This window comes from Podarcis gaigeae (assembly GCF_964106915.1).
Source record: "Podarcis gaigeae genome assembly, chromosome: Z".
Classification (NCBI taxonomy): Eukaryota; Metazoa; Chordata; class Lepidosauria; order Squamata; family Lacertidae; genus Podarcis; species Podarcis gaigeae.
In genome coordinates, this window is record NC_139691.1 from 3,460,692 (window position 1) to 3,482,996 (window position 22,305).

The following is a 22,305-nucleotide window of genomic DNA, read 5'->3' on the forward strand; positions in this document are numbered from 1 at the left end:
TCAGAGCCTATTTTGATCCAGCAAGAATTTTTTTCTTCTCAGCGCTGCACAAATGAGCCGCCAGCCACCTGCAAGCAAAGTAAAGCACACACAGATTGAGGCAAACCCCAAAGGAGAGAAAAATCACAATCTCTCTCTCTCTCTTTCACTCTTTCTCTCTCTCACACACACACAGAAGGAAAGGCTTATGGAGCCAAGCAAAATTAACCATGGGTTGCTAAAAAGATGAAGTTGCCTTTGACAAGGAATGGAGGCTCAGGTGCTTGTGGTCAGGCACATGTTATCCTCATGCTGGTTTGCACCCCATACAAAAAAAAAATCTTTGCAAATTAATATAAAAAAACAGTATTTGATTTAATCCACCAAGAGCTTATTTCACATGGATTTACTGTGCATAAAGATTTCTGGCTCAAAAAGAAAGATTTTAGATGAAGAATTTGGGTCAGTTTGGAAGCACAGTACAGCAGCTGTAAAATTAAGGCCAAAAAGGTCACACAGAGAGGCTTAGGGAACCAAGCATTGACTGTCAGAAAGACCAAAGGACTGGAACTTTAGCAAGTGTAACTAAACCAGTCACCATGAGCTGAATCTCAGAAGCTCCCCACCACCCACAGCTCAGGTCTTTGCTTTCAATTTTAGCACATACCACACTTACAAGGATGTGTGCATTTCAAGACTGAACAACACAGGAGGAGAAACTGAAGTGACTGCATGCTAAGAACTTCAGTTTCTATTTCTTTCTTTAAAATGAAAGCAATCGGTCCTCAATGGCATTACTTAAGTGTTCCATGCCTAGGTTGCGCCTTCTCTCTCCCACCACGACAAGATAAATAATAAATTATGCAAAACAAGCCAACATGTGCAAATATTCTGGTAGGCAGTTTTGATTCCTCCATCCCACTCAGTGCCTAGAGACCTGCCTAACCATATTCAAATTTTCATCCCTCTCAGTCTTGAGGACTAGAAATTTGACTTTTTGTTGATGAATTTAAGCTTCTAGCTTGAACTGCAATTACACAGAACCCAGGGAAACCTATGCATTGACAAATAAAAGTGTGAAGGGGGCTGGTGGATCCTAACTGCATGCTTTCACAAGGCTACCCATTTGTTAACTTGCCAGAGAAGGTGTTGGTGGAGTGAGAAAAACAGCAGGCTTAAATGCAGACAGCAAAACAGCAAAACAAAGACATGCCACACGTCCTTTTATTCTGCAGTGCAGATGTTTAATCATTTCAAAAAGAGACGAGACAAGAGACAAAGATTGCATTTTCTTGATGCTAGAGGCTCATTTTGGTCCTCGGCTTGAGGTCCGTGTGGGCACCTTCTGCCAATCCCTTACCCGCTGACGGAGGTCTGTGATCATGGCTGACAGGTCCATATTTTTCTTCTCGTAACTCTTTAGCTGTTCCTGACACTCAGCCAGTTTAGACTCTGTGAGCTTCAAGATCTCGGGAAGCTTTTCTAGCTCAGCAACCTGACTCTGGAACTGCTTACGAGCCTGTGAGCAAGAATGCAAAAAGCAGGAATTACAGATAACAGAAAATAAAAGCACACATTCTGCTCATGTAAAAACACCAGGCAGACCCCACAAATAACCCAGAGATGCATTTTTAATAAAAGGACACATTCTACTCATGTAAAAACATCCGCGGGATTCAGAAGGTGATTGGGCTGGATCCGGCCTCTGGGCCTTAGTTTGCCTACCCATAAATGGAGTAATGGTTTTATTTGATACAATTGCTTCCTATTTATTAAACTTATTATTTATTAAACTTTTATGAATAGCTCTGCTGAATTAGACCTAGGCTCTAGCATTACAAAAGAGGATGAAAATCTTTTTCCTATCTGTCTTATCTAACTCATGCCATCTTTTTGTGTCACGACATCTCTATCAAGTCTCCTATTCCTTGCCTTTTTCTAAACTAAAAAACTCCAAGCACTGCAACCTTTCCTCATAGGGGAGCTGGCTGTTCCAGCCCCTTGATTACTTTGGTTGTCCTTTTCGTCACCCTTGAATGCTCAATGTTCCCAACTCCACATCACAGCAAAAAAACCCATCTCTATAGCAGTCCTACACATAAACTGTATCTATGGAGTTTCACCCCTCGACACATGATTCTCCAAGGTTTTTTCTAGCTCTGCTACCTGAGGTTTTCCAACTACAGATGCCGGAGATTGAACCTGCACCTTCTGCATGCAAAGCAGGTGCTCTACCACTGAGCTATGACCCCCTCCTAAATCTAGATCACCATTCGCCATAATTTTACAGTTTCTTCAGTAATCTTCTATGGTGCTAATTATGCTGTGAATCACTCTGACTGGACAAGATGCAGCATAATGAAACATCCTGTTCTGTTTCTTTTCTTTTTTTCTTTTTCAAAAAAGCAGCAATGGAAAAGCCTTGGAGGAATGGGGACCCATGATGGACCATAACTTCCAGATTCCCTGCCTTCCCTTCTTTCTTTTCTGTTTTTTAAAAAAGAGTGAATCTCTAACATTCATAGAAACTGATAAATATGATCCAAAATGTACATGCCGTCTTCCTCTCATGTTTTTATGGGGTACTAGTCTGCTCCTTCTCTTCCCCACCCCACGAAAAGTTCCTGTGAAGGAGCTACAACACTTGAAACCTCCCGATTTTATGGCTTGTCTACAGCTTGGACCAGACACTTACATTTTCAATCTCCTTGGTCATTTCTTCTTTCAGTGATTTGTTCTCTTTCTCACAAAGCTCCAGTTTCACAGTCACCTCATCAGCTTCCATTCGCGTTTTCAGCACCTGGGGAAGAGATGTTGGTGGGTTGTTGTTTTTTAAGGAGAAGACAAACATGTACAGCAGCTGCATTATCAAATGGAACTGAATGAATCATGTTTCAGTTTGGGTTTAGTGAACGCAACTGTGAGAAATCTGAAGAGAAAGTATTAAAAGTCTTGCTCACATAGACACTCCATTTTTTAATCGGTCCTCAAAATAAAAGTCATTGCAGTTATGTTCTCACCTAAAGGAGTCAGAACTCAGAGGGAGACACACCCACCTGCCCTGCTGAACTGCTTTTCTCCATTTGTGTTAGAACACATAAGCTCTACCTCTAACCCAGGGGTCAGCAACTTTTTTCAGCCGGGAGCCGGTCCACCGTCCCTCAGACCATGTGATGGGCCAGACTATATATTTTTTGGGGGGGGGGGGAGAATGAACTAATTTCCCCACAAATAACCCAGAGATGCAGTTTAAATAAAAGGACACATTCTACTCATGTAAAAACACGCTGATTCCCAGACCGTCCGTGGGCCAGATTGAGAAGGCGATTGGGCCAGATCCGGCCCCCAGGCCTTAGGTTGCCTACCCACGCTCTAACCTATACAGGTGCCATTGGTTCATATTTTAGAGACAATTTCCTCTCTAAATAGCAAGAGTGGAATATAATTCTGAAATCCATACCCTACAGCTTTACTCCTCATAATTCCACAGTGATGGGCTCATGACTGTAGGTTAATTCCACAGGGGCCATTGTTCTGTGAATCACTCTGACTGGGCAAGATACAACGTAATGAATCCTCCCATTGTCTCTTTAAAAACAACAACACCACACACCCAGCAATAGAAAAGCTCTGGAGGCACAGGGATCCATGATGAGCCATAATCTCCAGGTTCCTAGCTTTTCTTTAAACAAAACAACAACAACAACAAAACCCCTCTAGCATCTGTAGAACCTGATATATATGAGGCAAAATGTACGGAGACCATTGTTCTGTGAGCTACTCCTGCATGCAAGCCCTTTATGCGTAGACTTTGAAACAGCCCAATTTCACTACAAGGTGAGACAAACCCCTTTCAAGTGTGACAGTTCAGATAATAAAAAGGTACTCTAAATTAGTGGACAAGGCTTTTATACAGAAGTGCTCCAATTTATTGGCTTTCCTCCTCATTGGCCTTTGCCAAGCTGCAGTCCTCTCCAGATGTTTTGGACTACAACTCCCATCATCTGCAGCATCATACAGCTGTGCTGCCTTGGTCTGATGGAAGCTGTAGTCCAAAACATCTGAAGGGTCTTTGTAAAGGTTGTCATTTATGAGCCTAGCCTAAGCCAAGGCATCTGCACCAACCGAATCTATCATTGCCTCCAAGAACAGAGTGAGAGAAGCTCAAGCTCAAGTAAGAAAAGCCTTTGGAAACGCTTGAGAAAACTAACCAGTTTAAGCCTATTTTATGTTCTGCAGCTCTCAAATTATTCTCTGTATTTGATGTGCATTTGTTGATTGCTTTTTAATTACTACCACAATTAGGCACCTCTCAGATTTTGAAATATTGTAATCCATCTTGGCTAGGGGTATTTTTTAATTTTTTAAAAAGATAAATACCAATTCTACATTCAGTTCCCCAATAATAGAGGACTACAAAATGAAACAGACCAACTTCAAATCCTTTCAGTAACGCAAAGGAAGAAGGGCAGGTGCTTATCAGGTACCCCCACCTCTTGCAAATATCTAGAAAAGAAATTGCCAAGTACTTGCTTAGACAAAAGACACAGAACGCCTGAAAACCAAAATGCAGCTCTGCCCCACTCCCCAAGTTCCAGGGCTTTGGAGCTCAGCAGGGCATTCCTGCCAGAAGACAGAGAAGGAAAGAGGGTGCCAAAGGTCTTTCGAGAGCAGTACCTGGTTCTTGTAACTTTCAATTGTCCCTTCGTAGTTCTTGAGGGATGCTTTGAGCATTGCTATTTCCTGCTGAGCTTTATTCAACTTTTCCTCCACCGGCAGAATGCTATTCTGGAGGAACCACAAAAGAGACATGTTCAGTCAGAAGAGAAAGGACTGCTGGGCTGTACAGCAAGCATCTCATTCTCCCTCTCATGAGAGAGTCAGTGTGAAGCAGGTAGTTAAGAGTGTGAACTAGAACCTGGGAGATCAGGGTTCAAATCCTCCACTCGGCCACAAAGCTCACCAGGTGACCTTCGGCCAGACACTCATTCACAGCCTAATAAACCTCACCAGGTTGTTGTGGGGATTAGAGGAGGAAGGGGGAGAAGCATGGACACCACCTTGAGCTCCTTGGAAAAAAGATGGGATAAAAACGCAATAAAATAAACAAACAAATCCCATTTGGAACATCTCTTGCACTATCTCCACTGAAATGATTGGAAGTTATTTTTAAAAATGCTCCTGTACATCCCATCAGGATGGTGGAGATGCCCCTAGCAGACCTAGACCGGCTTGTGCCCTATGTATGTATGCTTTGGATACAACTCCCAACAGTCCTAGCTAGCGTGACTGCGTTATGCTGGACTGATGGGAACTGTAGCCCAAAACATCTGGAAGGCCCCAGCATGGGGAAGATGAGGACTTTTCTCTACTAACCTTCAACCTCTCATTCTCCATTTTGAATGAGGTACTTTCTGTGACCTGCCGGTGCAGTTTGTCCACCATGGCATCTCTGTCTTCCCGCATCTTGTCTTCCATAGTGGTTTGCTGTTCCATCAAGTCTGAAATACGGCTTGAATACATGTCAGGGAAAGATACATTAGCCCAAGGAAGAAAGAAGCAGCCACAGTTCAAAGCAGAATTTCACAAAGATGACGGTCTTTTTAAGGCACATGATTCCCATATAGCAGAAGAGGGAAATCTGTGGCCCTCCAAATGTTGGCTGGGGCTGATGGGAATCTAACAACAACAGAAAGGCAACAGACAGCCTGCCCCTGTTAGAGACAGCCAGTGTTGTGTTAGGGTTAGAGTGTTGCACTAGGACTGGAAGAGATGCACATAGGTTCAAATCCCCACACAACCACAAAGCTTGGGTGACCTTGAGCCAATCATTATCTCTTTGCTTTCTTTTGCAGCAAAGAGAAGAGATTAATGTTTATATATTTATCAACAATCTGGAAAAATTAGAGCAGCTTCCCACATGCAACCCATCCCCTTTCATTTGGCCAAGGAACTTGAAAAGAACCAGACCTAGGAATTCACACTAAGGTAAGTCCACCCAACTGTGCTACTATTCACATGGGAAGAGCAGTCTCAATCTCCCTATAGAGGTGGACCCATTATGTATGACGGCCAAACCATATCAAGCTTTGCATGTAACGGGCATAGGATCTTTGGAAGACATGGGATTGGTTCACATCTAATGTCAAACTGAGATCAAATCCTAGTCTACCATCCTAACTTGAAATGCAAAAAACAAACCATGGTATGCCAGCTCGGATATTATGAATTGAGTTAAGAAGGCTTGGTCACAATTTCAACCCAGGCCTCCAGGGGAGATCAACATCTTCTGAAATCCCAAATGCCAAGGAGCAGCTACTGGAATCATTTCCCTTCGGATTTCCTAATGGATTCCCCTTTGCACTCGAGCTATCTGGACCCCAGGAACAACCACTGTGCAAGACTATTCCTCAGTTTTGGCAATTGTATAGAATACTTAGATTTGCTCAATATTAATTAACGCACTTAGCTTCTTTCATATTAGGGAATTTAAACCCAAGTCCACAATCAAAAATCATACTGATCTGTCTCATAATGTCAGTAGTGAAATACTGGATATTTTTATTTGCTAAGTTTTTTTTAAAAAAGTAATTTCAAATTTTCCATTTAAAAGAACATACCAAGAGTGGCTTACAAAATTTATAAAATACCTCACAGACATAAACAGGGGTTCAACTTCTTCTCTGTCTTTACTGGCAGCAATTTTTGTGTGCAAGTCTTTCGTTTGCCTGTTTCACTACACTGGGGTGGTTAATGTCAGGTCTGAGGGCCCACTGGCATCTCTTTCTGGCCCTCGGAACACTTTTCAGACCAGACTGTCTCTCTGCAGGCAACTGTTGTCTTTCATACCTCACACCCTGTTTCATAACCTGATCTCCTGTCATTCCTTCAGCCTTTCTGCAGAGAAGTCCACATTCTTTGACAACTTAGGCCTTGAAAGCAGATTAAATGCAAAGAGGCCAATACCAGCATTCTGTGTCTTAACGCAAACTCGCACAATTTGAACCCCCTTTAGCACAGAGCACCAACAGGATTATATGCTGTACACAACACAGTTCTGAATGGATTTTTTTTTTAAATAAAAAAAATCACAGAGCTGGCAGAATTGCAGTCACACGTCATGGAGGAAACAGAAATGACAGAGAGCCAGGACATAAGGCCGTCATCTTCTTAACTAACTAAAAAGAGAGTAATGCAGTGATGGGGAACCTGTAGCTCTGCAGTGTTGCTGGACTTTAAATTCCCTCTACCTCAAACAATTGGCTATGCTGGCTGGGGCTGATGGAGCCCAGTAGCTTCTTCAGGAGCCCACAGTAATCTTTTCAATCTGAGTGCTGTGCTGCCTCCCATCCATCCCTCCACGCGAACCGTTTTGGGAGCCAGCTCCAAATGGGACAGCACAGCTCTCACCTGTTCAGCATCACAATCTCGACTTCCAGATCACTTTTGTCTTTCACCACCTGGTTGTAGCGGCTTCTCCATGATTCCAAGGTGGACAACGCCTCAGCAACATAGTTGTCCTGCCAAGCAAGGCAACAGGCAAGGTTAGAAGAGCAGCCACATTTTTGGCATAGAAAACAAGAACTCATCTGACACCCCACACTAATGACAAGTTGTACAAAGCAAAAACAATGGACCTTTGGGTAACGTAACTTTTGGGTTGTGAACGTGGCAAACCTGGAAGTGTATACTTCTGGGTTTTGCCATGCACACATGCACAGAAGTGCTCTATCGTGCCATATGAGTGCGCAGTAGCAGCGCCTCATGTTGCGAACTCTTTGGGGTACGTAAGGACCCCCAGAACGAATTAAGTTCGTATCCGGAGGATCCACTGTAGACTTTCACAGCAGCCCTGTACTTCTAGCCTCCTTCAGCCAAAGCCAAGCCTAGAAGATCAAGGCAAGTCCAATACAGATCAAATGCTCCTCAATGTCCTAACCAAGTTAAGTGGTCAACAGCATGCTCATTCCCCCCTATGCAGATTCTCCCCTTTTCCTTTTCAGCTTTCACAAGGGTGGCACAGAGTTACATCTGCAGCGATGACTTTGATTATATCTTGCTTTAAATCAAGAATTAAAAGCTGTTTTGGTTGAGAACTAACCACAGTTGTCATTTAACTCCAGTGCATCATAACACTAAGCCATATTAATGTTGGACAGGAAGGGAAGGTGAGAAGAACAGAAGGAAGAAGAAGATGGGGAGGAAGTACATAAGCCTATGGGGAGCTCCCAGGTAACATGCTTCAGTCTTTACTGCTGGTGTCCTCAAATGAAAAAAATAAATGGTGTGAGGAGACCACTCCACAAAACTTTGGCCCAATAGTAAGCGATGCCCTGGCATGGAGGCACCAGAGCAGCCATCACCTTCTCTGCCAGCTGGGCATTCAGTTGATCTGCATACTCCTCGCTGCGCTCCGCTCGCTCTTTCTGGGCCTTGATTGCATTCTTCAGGGCGTCCTTGTCACGCTCAGTCTTCGTCTTCAGCTCTTTCAGCTGTTCCATGATATTTTCCACTTCTGCCTTGTGTTGAGCTGCAACACGCTCCAGATTCTGAAAGGAAGGCAATCAGGGTACATGAAGAAATTAAATGCGCTTCAGGCAGCCAAAGACTAACTTTTCCTCCCTGCAAGAGCTGAGAGCAGAGCAAGGCAACATAGAGAAATGTCTCAGGCCAGTCTTATACTATCCAAAGACCTAGTAAAACTAGCTCTACACAGTCTTAGTTCCGCATCTTTTTCTCAGTTGGTATATAGAAGGAAGATGTGTTCTGTCACCCCTTTCTTCACACTTATTCCTACCACCAAAGTTTCTACTATAATCTCTAGCTGTCTGTCTATTTATTCTGGAGGATCTGGGGCAAACCACTGCTCTGGGGCAGGATGCTAGAACAGATGCAGAACCACTGTTTTTGTATCTTTCTTTCCCTACTTCTGACCTAAATGATATTATAAAGGTAAAGGTACCCCTGCCCATACGGGCCAGTCATGACCGACTCTGGGGTTGCACGCCCATCTTGCTTAAGAGGCCGGGGGCCAGCACTGTCCGAAGACACTGCCAGGTCACGTGGCCAGCGTGACGAAGCTGCTCTGGCGAGCCAGCACCAGCACAGCACATGGAAACGCCGTTCACCTTCCCGCTAGAAAGCGGTCCCTATTTATCTACTTGCACTTAGGAGTGCTTTCGAACTGCTAGGTGGGCAGGAGCTGGGACCGAAAGACGGGAGCTCACCCCGCCGCGGGGATTCGAACCATGTGATCGGCAAGTCCTAGGCGCTGAGGTTTTACCCACAGCGCCACCCGCGCCCCTTAAAATTATATTGTTATATATATTGTCATTCATGATATGTCTGTTTCTGTAATTTTATTATTCTATCCTATTTTTCTTGCTTCAGGACCTTTTAGCGGGAAGTGATGCACAAATTTAATAAACCTAAAGACCAAAGTGGCTCAAGAAACTACTGGATTCTTTAGCAGAAAAAAACACCAGCTAAAAGTTTATAAGTAGCTATGTAAGAGGACAGGAAGCATCCATCAGCATGGGAAGCACAATTAAACTGAGTGAGGCCAATGGTAGATCTGGCTAAGTACTGTCCTACATAGAAATACAGAAGAACCACTGTTTAACTGGGCAGTTTTTTTATGAATTACGTCTAATATAAGAACTTATAAAAACAGCAGGCAGTAGACACTATTTTAAGAGGCTCCCTTTTGTCTGAAACAACTTCCTCGTTCTGAGACCATCACTTTGAGAAAAAGACAGGGCTTCCACAGCCTGGGCAAAGCTCAACTCACATGAATAAATGAATTCCATGAGGGCACTGCAAAATCCAGGTTTTAGAATTTAATTATTGGGTGTGGTATGCATAGAGTCTGGGGAAACTGGGGTGCAAGTTGGGCCACAATGTGACTGTATTCATGGAACGTGGCAAACTGCTTCCATTCATCGAAAAGTTAACCATACCCCTGCTGGAATAAATGGCCCGTCCCCCTGTTTGCAGAATGCATAGAATTCTGTGTGTGACCCAATGCCATGTCCCCATCCCCTCATTCACCACAATCTATTCTGAACTCGGGCCTAGTCTAAACGTGCAGCAAAATGAGGTGGCTGAATTTTGTGATGGCAGAATAAACTGTACCACTTTGGACTGTGTCAGAGAGGTAGTAACACTTTTCTTTCGAATGCGCTCCTCTGTTAAAAGCCCTCTGCACATAGTAAGTGACCACATACCAGAGGAAAAACTCTGCACAGTCTTTCTCTTAGTGTACTAACTTAAAACCGCACACACTCAAAGGAACATTAAAATAATAATTGTATTCCTCCACCCCCCAACCTGAGAAGTCCACTGTACCACTTCATCTGGCTGACTGTAGAGCACTAGGCACTGTTTGCTTGATATCACAAAGGTACTGTACCCGGATCTGGATCTGCAGGCGATTATTCTCAGCTTCTTTGTTGCGCAGCTGTGCCTGCAGGTGGCCCCTCACGGCTTCCATGGATTTGGAGAGTTCAGATGCGGTCTTTGCTTGGTCCTAAAAGAAGGGAGCAGGGAGGGAAACAGGTCCATAAGATGATTTCTTCACCCTATTGACCCCCAATTTCACTGGGAAGCCAGGTAGACATTGCCCAGCCAGATGGGAAGGGTAGAAATAAATCATCATCATCATCTCACAGCATAAAATGCCTCTGGGAAAAAAACCTACCTTTTCCGTCTGTATCTGAACCATTAGATCATCAACTTCTTTTTCTTTCTCTTGCAGTTTTTTTACCAATTGCTGCAAAACAGAGAGCCCACAGTGGTTGACGATCGTAATTATTTGTCAAGTGTTCAAAATTTCCTTGGTGATGTGCAACAACCAAGCAACCCCAACGTCAACCTTGTATTTAAGTACTAGCCTGGTAGCCATAGGCGAGAAGGAACCCCATGTAGGCCACGGAGTGGGCCGGTGGTGGAGTGCCAGAGGGCTTCTTCCTCCCCTGTGCCCAGCACAGAAATGAAGCAGGCTGCTGGAGGGATGGAACACTCCACCCCCGCCCCCGGAAAAGCAGGCTAGTATTATTAATTTTCTTTTGCGGGCAAGTAACTGTTTTGCACTTGTTTACAATGCTGCCCTAACTGCTGGCTTATAATCTAACAGACGCAACAGCAAAGTAAAAGAAGAAACAGGAAAGTGAGCAAACTGAGGCTCCATTTCTAAACGTTGATGTAACCCAACCCAACGAGCCTATGATGAAGGGCGGATAACTAATTGAAATACGTAAAGGTAACTTGCAACTAACACATGCTTGACTTGTGTGCAAATATAAATTTAAAAAAAAATTATAGAAAGGGTGCAGAACCTCGGGTGGCCGGGAGGTGGGGGGAATTTCACAATCCCACCTGCCATTGAACCCAATGCATTTTCCCTATACATGATTTTTGCTTTACCCAGGAACATAACCCCCATGTAAGCTAAGAATCACCTGTAACAAAAATAATAAAAAGCTTCATGAGGCAGAAGAACTGAACAAAGATTCATTTCCCTCTGGGGACTGTTTACAAGAGATGTATGTTAATTGATGAACTGGTCCTCAATTGTCCTTATAACAGCTCTAGGTGGATTATTTTCCCCATTTTACAGATCAAGGAACTAAGGCAAGTGCCATTTCTTCATTAGAAAACTAATGCTCCAGTTGCACCTCCAGGGCAACCTGGTTTTCCTGCTTCAGGCACAGCACTTTGTCTGCAGGCAAGAACCCAGCATTTTGTTTCAAGAACATAATCTTAAGTTCCTTCAATATACAGGCAAGAAACAAAGAGAGCGAATTTCTGGCATATATTTACCGCTTTTTCGGCATCAGCTTCAGTAAGCCTCTTCATTAGTTGTGCCTGCTGCTCAGCCAACTTCTGAGAGTCTTTCTGCAGAAAGTGTTAAAGAGAGAGAGGAAGAAACCAAAAAGGAAGGTTTTTTTAAAAAATAATCCATCCCTTTTCCTATAGGGCTGGCTTTTGCAGAGCAATGATGGTGTTGCTTCTGAAAGGGCTCTGTGTGTTGCTGACTTCTGTACCAAAAAGAAAACTACGGTATATCGTAATGATATAAAATGATAGTAATGAGAATATATGTAAATAAAAGACTACAAAGTTAAGATAACATAATGTAAGCAGTAGTATTGTATGTACAAAAAGCCAGAAAGAGGAAGTTGAGGGAAGTCGGGGGTGGGGGGAGAAATGGGTTGCTTGAATTTTGTTTTTATATGATTTATGTGACTATGATAAATTTAAATTGTAAAACCTAATAAAAAAATTTAAAGAAAAAAAAAGAAATAAAAAGAAAACTATCGCTTTGTGCCCCTTTCCCTAATGCTAGCAAACCCAACATTATGAAACACTATAGTGGTGTACAAAATAAGCAAAATTGCGTCTGTGTGTTATTAATACAGTATACAGGAGACTAATAGGCAGCCCTTTTGATTAAAGAGCTTCCAAGAATATTCTAAAGTAATCAGAAATGAAAACAGCAAATTAAAGAAATGAAATGAAAACAGCAAATTAAAGAAATACAATTCAACACCACACACAATCATAAAATCTTTTTTGAAAGTTGGGAAAGGGTAATTAAGTCTTAAGGGCACCATGGAAAAATTGAGGTGGCCATCCCTAGGGGGAAGAGTATAGAAAGCAGGAAGTACTGTATTAACTGTAACCCAGAGATAGCCAAGACGGTGCCCTCTAGTAGCTGTCAGACTAGAGTGGCCCATATTCAGGCACAACAGGAATTGGAGTCCAGAAAAATGGGGGAAGCACCATGTTGGCTACCCCTGCTGTAACCATTTCTCTTACCAATTGCACATTTAAGTTTAGGTGGCATCTGGTGCCACATGTTGAATCCCAAAAGCCTTGCCATTTGTGTTTTCGAACAGCTACTACCTCAAAAATGTGCACACGCAAGTTAACGAAAGCTGCATGCAGGAAAGGAAAAGCCTTGTGCTCTGCATTTCTTTCCCTTGCTGTTTAACCATAAGGTCACCCGTCATCACCATGCTCCCTACCAAAAATATCCCAGCTTCAGATTTGTGCTTTTTGCAAACATAAAACAAACAATCCAAGACACTTCAAGCTGACTGTGAGAATGATCAGCATTGCAATCTGCCTAGATATTTTGATCAGAAAATTTGTGGGTTTTTTTGGACCAGTTTAGGATTCTCTGGTGTAACATACCAGATAGTCAAATGCAATCATAACGCAGAAAATGTAATCCAAATCCTTCTGTCACACCGAAGGGCTGCTCTACACCTTGTGTATATGCACTGCATCAAAATGGGGTGACAAAATCTGATGACTCAGGGTGGGGATAGGGAACCCACAATTCTCCACATGATACTGGGCCACAATGCCCACCAAACCCTGACCACTGGCCACGACAGCTAGGGCTAGCAAGAGCTGGTTCAACAGTGATTTCCGGTGTCTGTGCAGACGTGATTTCCAGTGCCATGCAGGGACTCGCCAAGTGGGCGGCTCGGTTCAGGGGCAGCTCGTGGGCTGGTTAAGCAACCACCGTGGGCCGCTTGTGGCCCATGGGCCTTAGGTTGCAGACCCCTGATCTAGATTCTAGAGGCACGACAATAGCTACCCCTGAGGGAGACGAGTCAGATGTACCAGTAGGCCTACTCAGTAGAAGACAGCTTCCTAAAGATGCACTTCCTCTTGCATAAGCAGATTTTGAGAACCAGACAGGAATTTACCGATGACAGCACTATGCACTTCTACTACCCTGTTTGTGCAAAACTACTAGTAGGCATATTTGCTATGCACAGTTCCTTAGGTCGAGTCCAAAGAAAAATAGGAATCGGTACCAAAGAGCAGGTGTTTCAGTCCTCACTCACCTCTCGACCATGTTGCTCTCTAAGCAGGTCTCGGAGCGTACGGTTGGTTTCCTCAAAAGTACCTAACTTCTGCAACAGCAGTTCTTTTTGTCTAGTAAGTGTGTTGATGTCCGAGACTGTCATGTTCTTCTCCTGGGGGGAGGAAGACAAAAACACCAAAGCCAAGGCTATCAGATTTGCTATCCAGCAGTACAGCTTCCAAATCTTTATTCAACAAGGCTTTGCCAGCTACATGTGTAAACAGCTTCAGGGCAAGTTTTGGATGGCAGAAAGATCCACTATTTCTGCTATTCAAGTACAGTGGTGCCCCGCAAGACGAATGCCTCACAAGACGAAAAACTCGCTAGACGAAAGGGTTTTCCGTTTTTTGAGTCGTTCCGCAAGACGAATTTCCCTATGGGCTTGCTTCACAAGATGAAACATCTTGCGAGTTCTTGCAAGTTTGTTTCCTTTTTCTTAAAGCCGCTAAGCCGTTAATAGCCGCTAAGCCACTAAGCCGTTAATAGCCGCTAAGCCGCTAATAGCCGTGCTTTGCAAGACGAAAAAACTGCAAGGCGAAGAGACTTGCGGAACGGATTAATTTCGTCTTGCGAGGCACCACTGTACTTAAAAATAAAGTTGTTGCACAGTGCTTTACATTTGCCACCTCACCTACTGTGAAATCTAAGATTAGCATAGCAGAGCTGCAGATACTAACTGATCAATTCATAAGTTGATTAAAGATGTAGGATTGAATAAAGAGATGCCACTGTTTAATTAGGAAGCCAAGTCTGTACTTGGAAATTAATTTTTTTTAGTACAAAGTTATTGAGAACTGTGGGTGTAGAGCAAGCTCCAAGACATTTCGCTCCAACTTATCCCAATTTCACATACAAAAGTTGACTCTTACACCGGGAACTAAACAGTGTCCTCTGCTGTCAATGAAATCAGCAGGGCAGTTTCCTAGAAGGAATTAGCACCCATATTAATATGGATCTTGAGAACCAGAAGACATACTGAACTGCTGCAGTCAACTGTTACATCCATGCAAGGAGTACAATTTAGCTTGGCCAGGTTTTAACTCAAACCATGCTTGCCACAAGTTTTTCCACAAACTGTGCCCATCTACCCATCAGCTGGCATCGCTTGTGACATCAGCTAATAGGCAGGAGGACAAAGTTTAATCTTCTGTTGCTGCTGTAATGGGAACAGGATCACACAGCCTAAGCAGCAAGATTAAAGGTGGGAGCTTGAGATTGGGTACTTGAAAGGCTTTTGCAAATCTCACCTTTCTTCCCTTCTAAGCAAAGTCAGAGCACTGGAGAAGTTCCCTCCTTTCCTTGCAAGACTTGCCTCTCTTAGTCCCTTCCTGATAAGGATCTGGCCCTGGAAGCTAAAGAGGTCGCCCCCCCCCCCCCTCACACACACATACATTATGTAGGAAGCATGGTGCCCTCATTTGTGAGGGTCTGGTTTGTACACACATAAGAACAAGGTGGAAGGATGGATGAGCAGAGGAGAAATTATATACTTGGGGCTCCCCCTTCCTCAAATAAAAAACTACACTGTAAAGACCAGCACAGCAGGTAAAGGGCTGGGACTGAACCCCCCTCTTTGATGTGTATCTATTTGCAGTTGTTTAATAAAACAGTTCTGCCCATCGTTCTGCCCGGACACTGAGGTCCAGCTCCGAGGGCCTTCTGGCGGTTCCCTCACTGCAAGAAGCCAAGTTACAGGGAACCAGACAGAGGGCCTTCTCGGTAGTGGCGCCCGCCCTGTGGAACGCCCTCCCATCAGATGTCAAAGCGATAAACATCTACCTGACATTCAGAAGACATCTGAAGGCAGCCCTGTTCAGGGAAGTTTTTAATATGTGACATTTTAGTGTATCTTTCATCTTTGTTGGAAGCCGCCCAGAGTGGCTGGGGAAACCCAACCAGATGGGCGGGGTACAAATAATAAATTATTATTATTATTATTATTATTATTATTATTATTATTATTATTATTAGGGAGCAGATGATTCAAAACTTATTGAATTGAATCCACAGGTGCCTTCAGAAATCAGATGTCCTTCCTTCAATTGAAGCAGTTCAGAACCATCAGTGGCATTTGAAAACAAAAAGAGGAGATGAAGCAATTTTTGCCAACTCTCTAGGGCTGGGTGATGTTAGGTTTCCAACACCCAAACATCTCTACTTGGTAATAAACTGCAATGTTGAAAGAAGCTATACTGGCCCCAGCCAGTGAGACTGCAGCAGCTCTCACCACGGCAGCTGAGGCACTTTCGACTCCAGCACCTCACAGGATGAGGCCAATGCAACTGGCCCCAGCCTGCTGATCAGCTGGAGAGTGGAAAGGCTCCTGCCCACAGTGGGCTGAGCAAGCTCCAACAGGGGGAGCAACAGGAACCTTGAGGGGTCCTTTGTAAAGCTCCCTCAGGCACGCTGCCTCTTTGTGGGATGGTTGTTCACCCTGAGAAGAAAGACACAGCTCACCCTTCTGGGCTAAATCCGCAAGGCAGCGGGGGGGGGGGAGTCTAATGGAGATGGGGGGGAGTCTAACAGGCAAGTGGGAGCTCCTTTCAACATCTCCGTTAACGGGAACACAGCCATGCACCTGAGTGGAGAACTGTGATGGAGCCCGCACCTCCCCATCTGAACAGCCGCGATCATGCTCCTACTCACGTGCAAGCAGGAGCCGAAATGGAGCTCTCACAGCTGGAGAGCACATAACAGAGCCCCCACCAGTCCTGGCTCGTGTGAGCCGGTGACAGGTCAGGGGCTCCATAAAACTGATTGGCTGAGGCGAGGGCAGAGGCGCACTCTTCAGCCAAGCAGTTTAAGGAAGCAAAGGGAGGAACAAGCTCTATCATGCCTCGCTGATGCAGCTTGTTTCTCCCTCTGCCGGGGAGAGGAACAGACCACAATGACAGTTTCTCCTGATGGTATATCACTGGTGAAACAGCCACCACTTTGGAGTCCCTCTGCCTCCAACGCCCAGCTGCAGTTTGTTTCCCCCTCAGCATGCTGGTTGCTGGTAGCAGAGGAGGCAGCAGTTTCATCCAAAAGCCGCGCTTTTGCTCTTTTCCCAATCAAGAGACTAAGGGAAGCCACCAGACTCCCCACTGAAACTGCCTGCTCCTCCTTGGGGATGCTCCCAACCACCACCTTTTGAAAAGCTGCTTCTATGCACTACTCTGGACTGGCACATACAGATTTTAGTTTGCAGATAGCGTCCTTCAGGGCCTTAATCTGTTTGGCGGCAGCTGCTCCATCCAGCTCAGCCTCCACTAGCTTGGACATCAAGCATTCTTTCTCGTGCATCAAGTGCCGCTTCTGAAGTCTGGAAAGGAATAATGTGTTAATCCTCAAATATTATTATTATCTATTCATTTTTTAACCTAAATTTTATTAAATCCCCTATGCCTTGTAAAAAAAGGCTAGAAAAGAATCTAGGCTGGAGATTGTGCCCCTGATGTGCCGGTTTTAAACATATAAGGAATCTTGAAACAATTATAAGGAGGTAAACAGGTAAAGGTAAAGGACCCCTGACAAGTCCAGTTGCGAATGACTCTGGAGTTGCTGCGCTCATCTCGCTTTACTGGCCAAGGGAGCCGACATTTGTCGCAGACAGTTTTCCCGCAGACTAAGCCGCATCTGGCAAACCAGAGCAGTGCACAGAAACACTTTACCTTCCCGCTGGAGCGGTACCTATTTATCTACTTGCACTTTGATGTGCTTTCGAACTGCTAGGTTGACAGGAACTGGGACTGAGCAACAGGAGCTCACCCCATCACGGAGATTCGAACCGCCGACCTTCTGATCGGCAAGCCCTAGGCTCTGTGATTTAGACCACAATGCCACCCACATCCCAAGGAGACGCTTAGCCACACATCGCCCATCATCCCGCTTTGGCATTTTGATCTGAGGACAGATCTGAGGACACATCTAACAAAAAGTAATAGAATTCATTGCCTCTCACCATGAAGAAGCACAGCCTACCAACCTCAGGATTCTGCCACGTTTATAGACTGAGCTTGAACAACATAATCACAACAACAGCAGAAGGCGTATGTCACACCATATCCACCACATCTTAGCTGCCCAGGAGCTGCAGTCTATCATGAGAAGTTTGACCCTCTACTGACAGTTCTGCTGGTGCTTATGAGCACTTGTCTGGGACAAATGGGGGCATTTCCCCTGGTTTGACACAGGCCCCACAGTAGCAGGTGCAGGAGTAACAGTGCATACAATACAGTTGCCATTTTCAGCGGCTTCCACCCAGACTGCTGAATCCTGGCTATGTCAGGGATATTTGGTTGCAATGGTTCAGATCAGTTATTCCAAGAAAGCCCTGCTGCTCTGAAGCAGACCGAGGCTGCTCCCAACGAAAGAGGCCAAGTGTAAAAATCATAACCCTGCTTCAAAAGAGAGAATAAGAACCCACAACTACAACCACCTGTAAATTGTAAAGGGCCATGGGCTTTGCCCACAGCTGCTCTCCCAAACCCAGTGATATACAGAGATAGGAAGGGCCAAAGGCTTAATTACATGCTAAGGTCTTTCTCCTCCTTCATACGTTCAATATTGCGCCGGAGAACAGTGTTCTCATGCTCTGTCTCCACCAGTTCCTGAGTGACCTCGTCCAGCTCTTCCTTTTGCTCTTCAAGGAGACGCTTAGCCACACATCGCCCATCATCCCGCTTTGGCATTTTGATCTGAGGACAGATCTGAGGACACATCTAACAAATTCAACAGAAGAGAGAGAGAAAATTTTCACCCACAATATATCAGAAAATAAAAACACGTTGGCCAACAAATTTAGGAAGATTTTAGTAAAAGAGGAAATATCACAATTCTGTCCATTCATCCAGCCCATTCAAAGTGGAACAAATTCTGCTTTGCCTAACAGGAAGGTGGGCTCTAATAATGCAGAAAGTGAACACTGGTCACCTGAACGGAACTCCTGTACTTGGAGCTGTTCAATTGTTACAGCGTACCGTAGCGTCTAGACTAAATGCCCCCAGGTCTTATTCTTACAGGGCTGCAATTTGGAGGATGTCAATTGAACAGGGCAACACATATCATACCAATTTATATGGTAGCCATTACTGAACATGAAGAGCAAGTCAATAATTCTCTTAATAAAGGTAAAGGGACCCCTGACCATTAGGTCCAGTCATGACCAACTCTGGGGTTCCGGCGCTCATTTCACTTTACTGGCTGAGGGAGCCGGCGTACAACTTCCGGGTCATGTGGCGAACCAAAGCAGCGCACGGAAACGCCGTTTACCTTCCCACTAGACCAGTACCTATTTATCTACTTGCACTTTGACATGCTTTCAAACTGCTAGGTGGGCAGGAGCAGGGACCGAGCAACGGGAGCTCACCCCGTCGCGGGGATTCGAACCACCGACCTTCTGATCGGCAAGTCCTAGGCTCTGTGGTTTAACCCACAGCGCCACCCGCATCCCAATCCTCTTAATAGAAGCCTGCTAATTTTGCTATAGCTGTTTTGTTCTGCTAGCTTCGGAAAACTTGTCATCAGGCACCTTTTCTTGTTCTCTGCTGTCTTTTTTAAACAGGGTAAAAAAAAGGCAGAATAGGTGGGGTGGGGAACCTGAGACCCTCCAGATGCCCAACTCACATCGCTCCCAGCCAGCATGGCCAGTGGTTAAGGATAATGGGACTGGAATCCAGCAACGTAAGGAGTGCCAAAGGTTCCCTGTGACCTCTCTTTCCTCTTCAAACTCGGGTTTAAACAATAAAATTGACTGGTGGAAGGATGGGGCAAAAATCTTCACACAATTCACCCTAACACCACAAGACATTTTAATAAGGGGGTTGTGCAACATCATTTTCTACAAAATTCCAAACGTTCATTCCAAACTTGTTGTAAGAAGAAATATCAACTCAACTCTGACTGCCTCACCTCATTTTTCAAGGTGCCCACCACGTTCATTAAGCTCCCTATCTTCTTCTCGTACTTGTCCATTTTGCAGTGAATGGCGTCCTCCTCGTCTGTTGAAAGATCACTCAAGCGGAGCACTGACAGTAACTTATCTGAATCTGGAGGAGTTATTTCCAGGCGATGGGTTGGTCCCTGATTGAGAATAGGACAGAGGCTGTTATTTTGCTTCTTACACCTTTCCTCTCATGAGAGGTGTTTTTTTTAAAAAAAAAACCAACAACAAGAAAATATCCTTAAAAAACCTGTTTTTAAAAATCATTCTACAAACAGTTAAAAACATTGTGATCTCAGGGTTGCCAGGAAAACTGTCTTTCAGATGTCAAACTCCTGGGTAAAGAGGAATGATTGCTCTTTTAGGTCCTTGATCCCAATCCATTCAGGATTTTATATGCTGGTACTAACACCATGAATTGAGCCCAGTCGCTCACCGGCAGCCAATGCAGTGCTTTCTGGACTGGGGCAGCAGTGGTTTCATGGGGCTGCCCCACTCACCACCCAGCAGCTGCATTCTGCACCAACCTCCACACCCTCCTGTCCTCAAGGGCAGCCCCACAATTCAGATATCATGTTAAACAGCTATTAACAGACAGGTCCTCAGTTATTTTGTCTGATGACTTTTTAATTAGGTGTCATGCCATGTTGCTCACTCCTCCAGGACTGTACCAAAGAAGAGAACATGAGTCAGTCTCCCATCTCCATTGTTAAAATGGAAATGCTGAACTGGAAAATTACTTCACTCAAGTAGATGTGATCAATTCCGCACACATCTGGCTGGATTTCCCCAGACAGTCTGCGTGGCTTACAGCATATATAGTGCTTTAACACATCAAGCACTAAAAACCTCCCAATACAGGGCTGCCTTCAGGTGTCTTCTAAAAGTTGTGTAATTCTTTATCTCTTTGACATCTGAAGGGAGGGCGTTCCACAAGGTGGGTGCCATTACCAAGAAGGCCCTCTGCCTGGAACAAGCAGAAGACCCTTGGAGCAGGACCTCTGTGTCCAGGCTGAGCAGTGGGGGTGGAGACACTCCTTCAGGTATACTGGGTCAAGGTGGTTTACGGCTTTAAAGGTCAGCACCAACACTTTGAAGTGTGCTCAGAAACGCACTGAGAGCCAATGAAGATCCTTTAGGACAGGTGTTATATGGTCCCGGCAGCTACTCCCATTCACCAGTCTAGATGCTGCATTTTGGATTAGTTGTAGTTTCCAAGTCACCTTCAAAGGTAGAGCGCATGACAGTAGTCCACGCAGGATACAACCAGAGCATGTACCACTCTGGTGAGACAGTGTGCAGGCAGGTAGGGTCTCAAGCCTATGTACCAGATGGAGCTGATAAACAGCTGCCCTGGACACAGAATTGACCTGCGCCCCCACTGACAGCTGTGAGTCCAACATGACTGCCAGGTTGCACACCTGGTCCTTCAGGGGCACAGTTACCCCATTCAGGACCAGGGAGTCCTCCACACCCACCCTCCTCCTCTCCTCCAAAACAGTAGTTCTGTCTTGTCAGGATTCATCCTCAATCTGTTAGCTGCCATCCATCTGCCAACCACCTCCAAACACTCACACAGGACCTTAAATGTCCTCACTGGTTCTGATTTGAAGGAGAGGTAGAGCACCAGGGAATCATCTGCATACTGATGAACACCCAGCCCAAAGCCCTTGATGATCTCCTAGCGGCTTCATGTAGATGTTAAAAAGCACAGGGGAGAGGACAGAGCCCTGAGGCACCCCACAAGTGAGAGCCCAGGGGTCTGAACACTGATTCCCCCACACCACTTTCTGGACATGGCCCAGGAGGAAGGAGCGGAACCACTGCATAGCACTGCCCACAACTCCCAGCTCCTCTAGACGGTCCAGGAGGATGTCATGGTTGATGGTATCGAAGGTTGCTGAGAGATCCAGCAGAACCAGGAAACTGCTTTCACCTCTATCCTTAGCCCACTGGAGATAACTAACCAGTGAGACCAAGGCAATTTCAGTCCCATGATGAGGCCTCAATCCCAAATGGAAGGGGTCTAAATGGTTTTAATCCTCCAGGCATGCCTGGAGTGGTTCAGCGACCACCCGTTGTTCAGCGACCACCTTGCCCAAGAATGAAAGATTTGAAACTGGGCAATAGCTGGTCATATCGGCCAGGTCCAAAGATGGTTTTTAAAGAAGCATTTAATAACCACCTCTTTCCACGGTTCTGGGAAGGCTCCTTCACAGAGGGAAGCATTCACCACCCCCAGAGCCCATCCCCCAGTCCTTCGTGGCTCGCTTTGATTAGCCAGGATGGGCAAGGATCAAGGAGACAGGTGGTCTGTTTCACTCATCCAAACAGCCTGTCCACATCCTCGGAGGTAACAGATTGGAACTGATCCCATGCAACTTAACTAAACAGGACTCTAGCACTCTCCTGCCCGCCCTGCTCCCACAGTGGAGTCTACCTCTTTCCAAATCTGAGTGACTTTATCTGCAAAGAATTTAGCAAAATCATTGCAGGAGATTTTGTGGTCCTCACCAGGCCC

At 45.0% G+C, this 22,305-nt stretch overlaps 1 protein-coding gene and 1 long non-coding RNA gene across 6 annotated transcripts in view; one reads left to right on the forward strand and one right to left on the reverse strand.

Moving 5' to 3' along the window:
- The window catches only part of LOC310836565, a 108,988-nt gene that overhangs the window by 19,547 nt on the left and 67,136 nt on the right, over positions 1 to 22,305 (forward strand). The window lies entirely within an intron of this gene.
- Positions 1 to 22,305, reverse strand: part of ODF2 (outer dense fiber of sperm tails 2) — a 34,155-nt gene that overhangs the window by 5,863 nt on the left and 5,987 nt on the right. For all 5 annotated transcript variants that reach the window (XR_014560090.1, XM_083721729.1, XM_083721728.1 and 2 more), the window contains 13 exons: positions 19,754 to 19,924; positions 18,374 to 18,564; positions 17,036 to 17,165; positions 13,842 to 13,973; positions 11,800 to 11,874; positions 10,679 to 10,750; positions 10,391 to 10,507; positions 8,343 to 8,528; positions 7,390 to 7,499; positions 5,356 to 5,491; positions 4,657 to 4,767; positions 2,675 to 2,779; positions 1,340 to 1,498 (listed from right to left, as the gene is read on the reverse strand). Coding sequence is in view for 4 of the 5 variants with exons in the window: in XM_083721729.1 (XP_083577855.1) it covers positions 1,340 to 1,498; positions 2,675 to 2,779; positions 4,657 to 4,767; positions 5,356 to 5,491; positions 7,390 to 7,499; positions 8,343 to 8,528; positions 10,391 to 10,507; positions 10,679 to 10,750; positions 11,800 to 11,874; positions 13,842 to 13,973; positions 17,036 to 17,165; positions 18,374 to 18,564; positions 19,754 to 19,924 (1,695 nt within the window). In the remaining variant the exon portion in view is untranslated. The remainder of the gene's footprint in view (positions 1 to 1,339; positions 1,499 to 2,674; positions 2,780 to 4,656; positions 4,768 to 5,355; positions 5,492 to 7,389; positions 7,500 to 8,342; positions 8,529 to 10,390; positions 10,508 to 10,678; positions 10,751 to 11,799; positions 11,875 to 13,841; positions 13,974 to 17,035; positions 17,166 to 18,373; positions 18,565 to 19,753; positions 19,925 to 22,305) is intronic.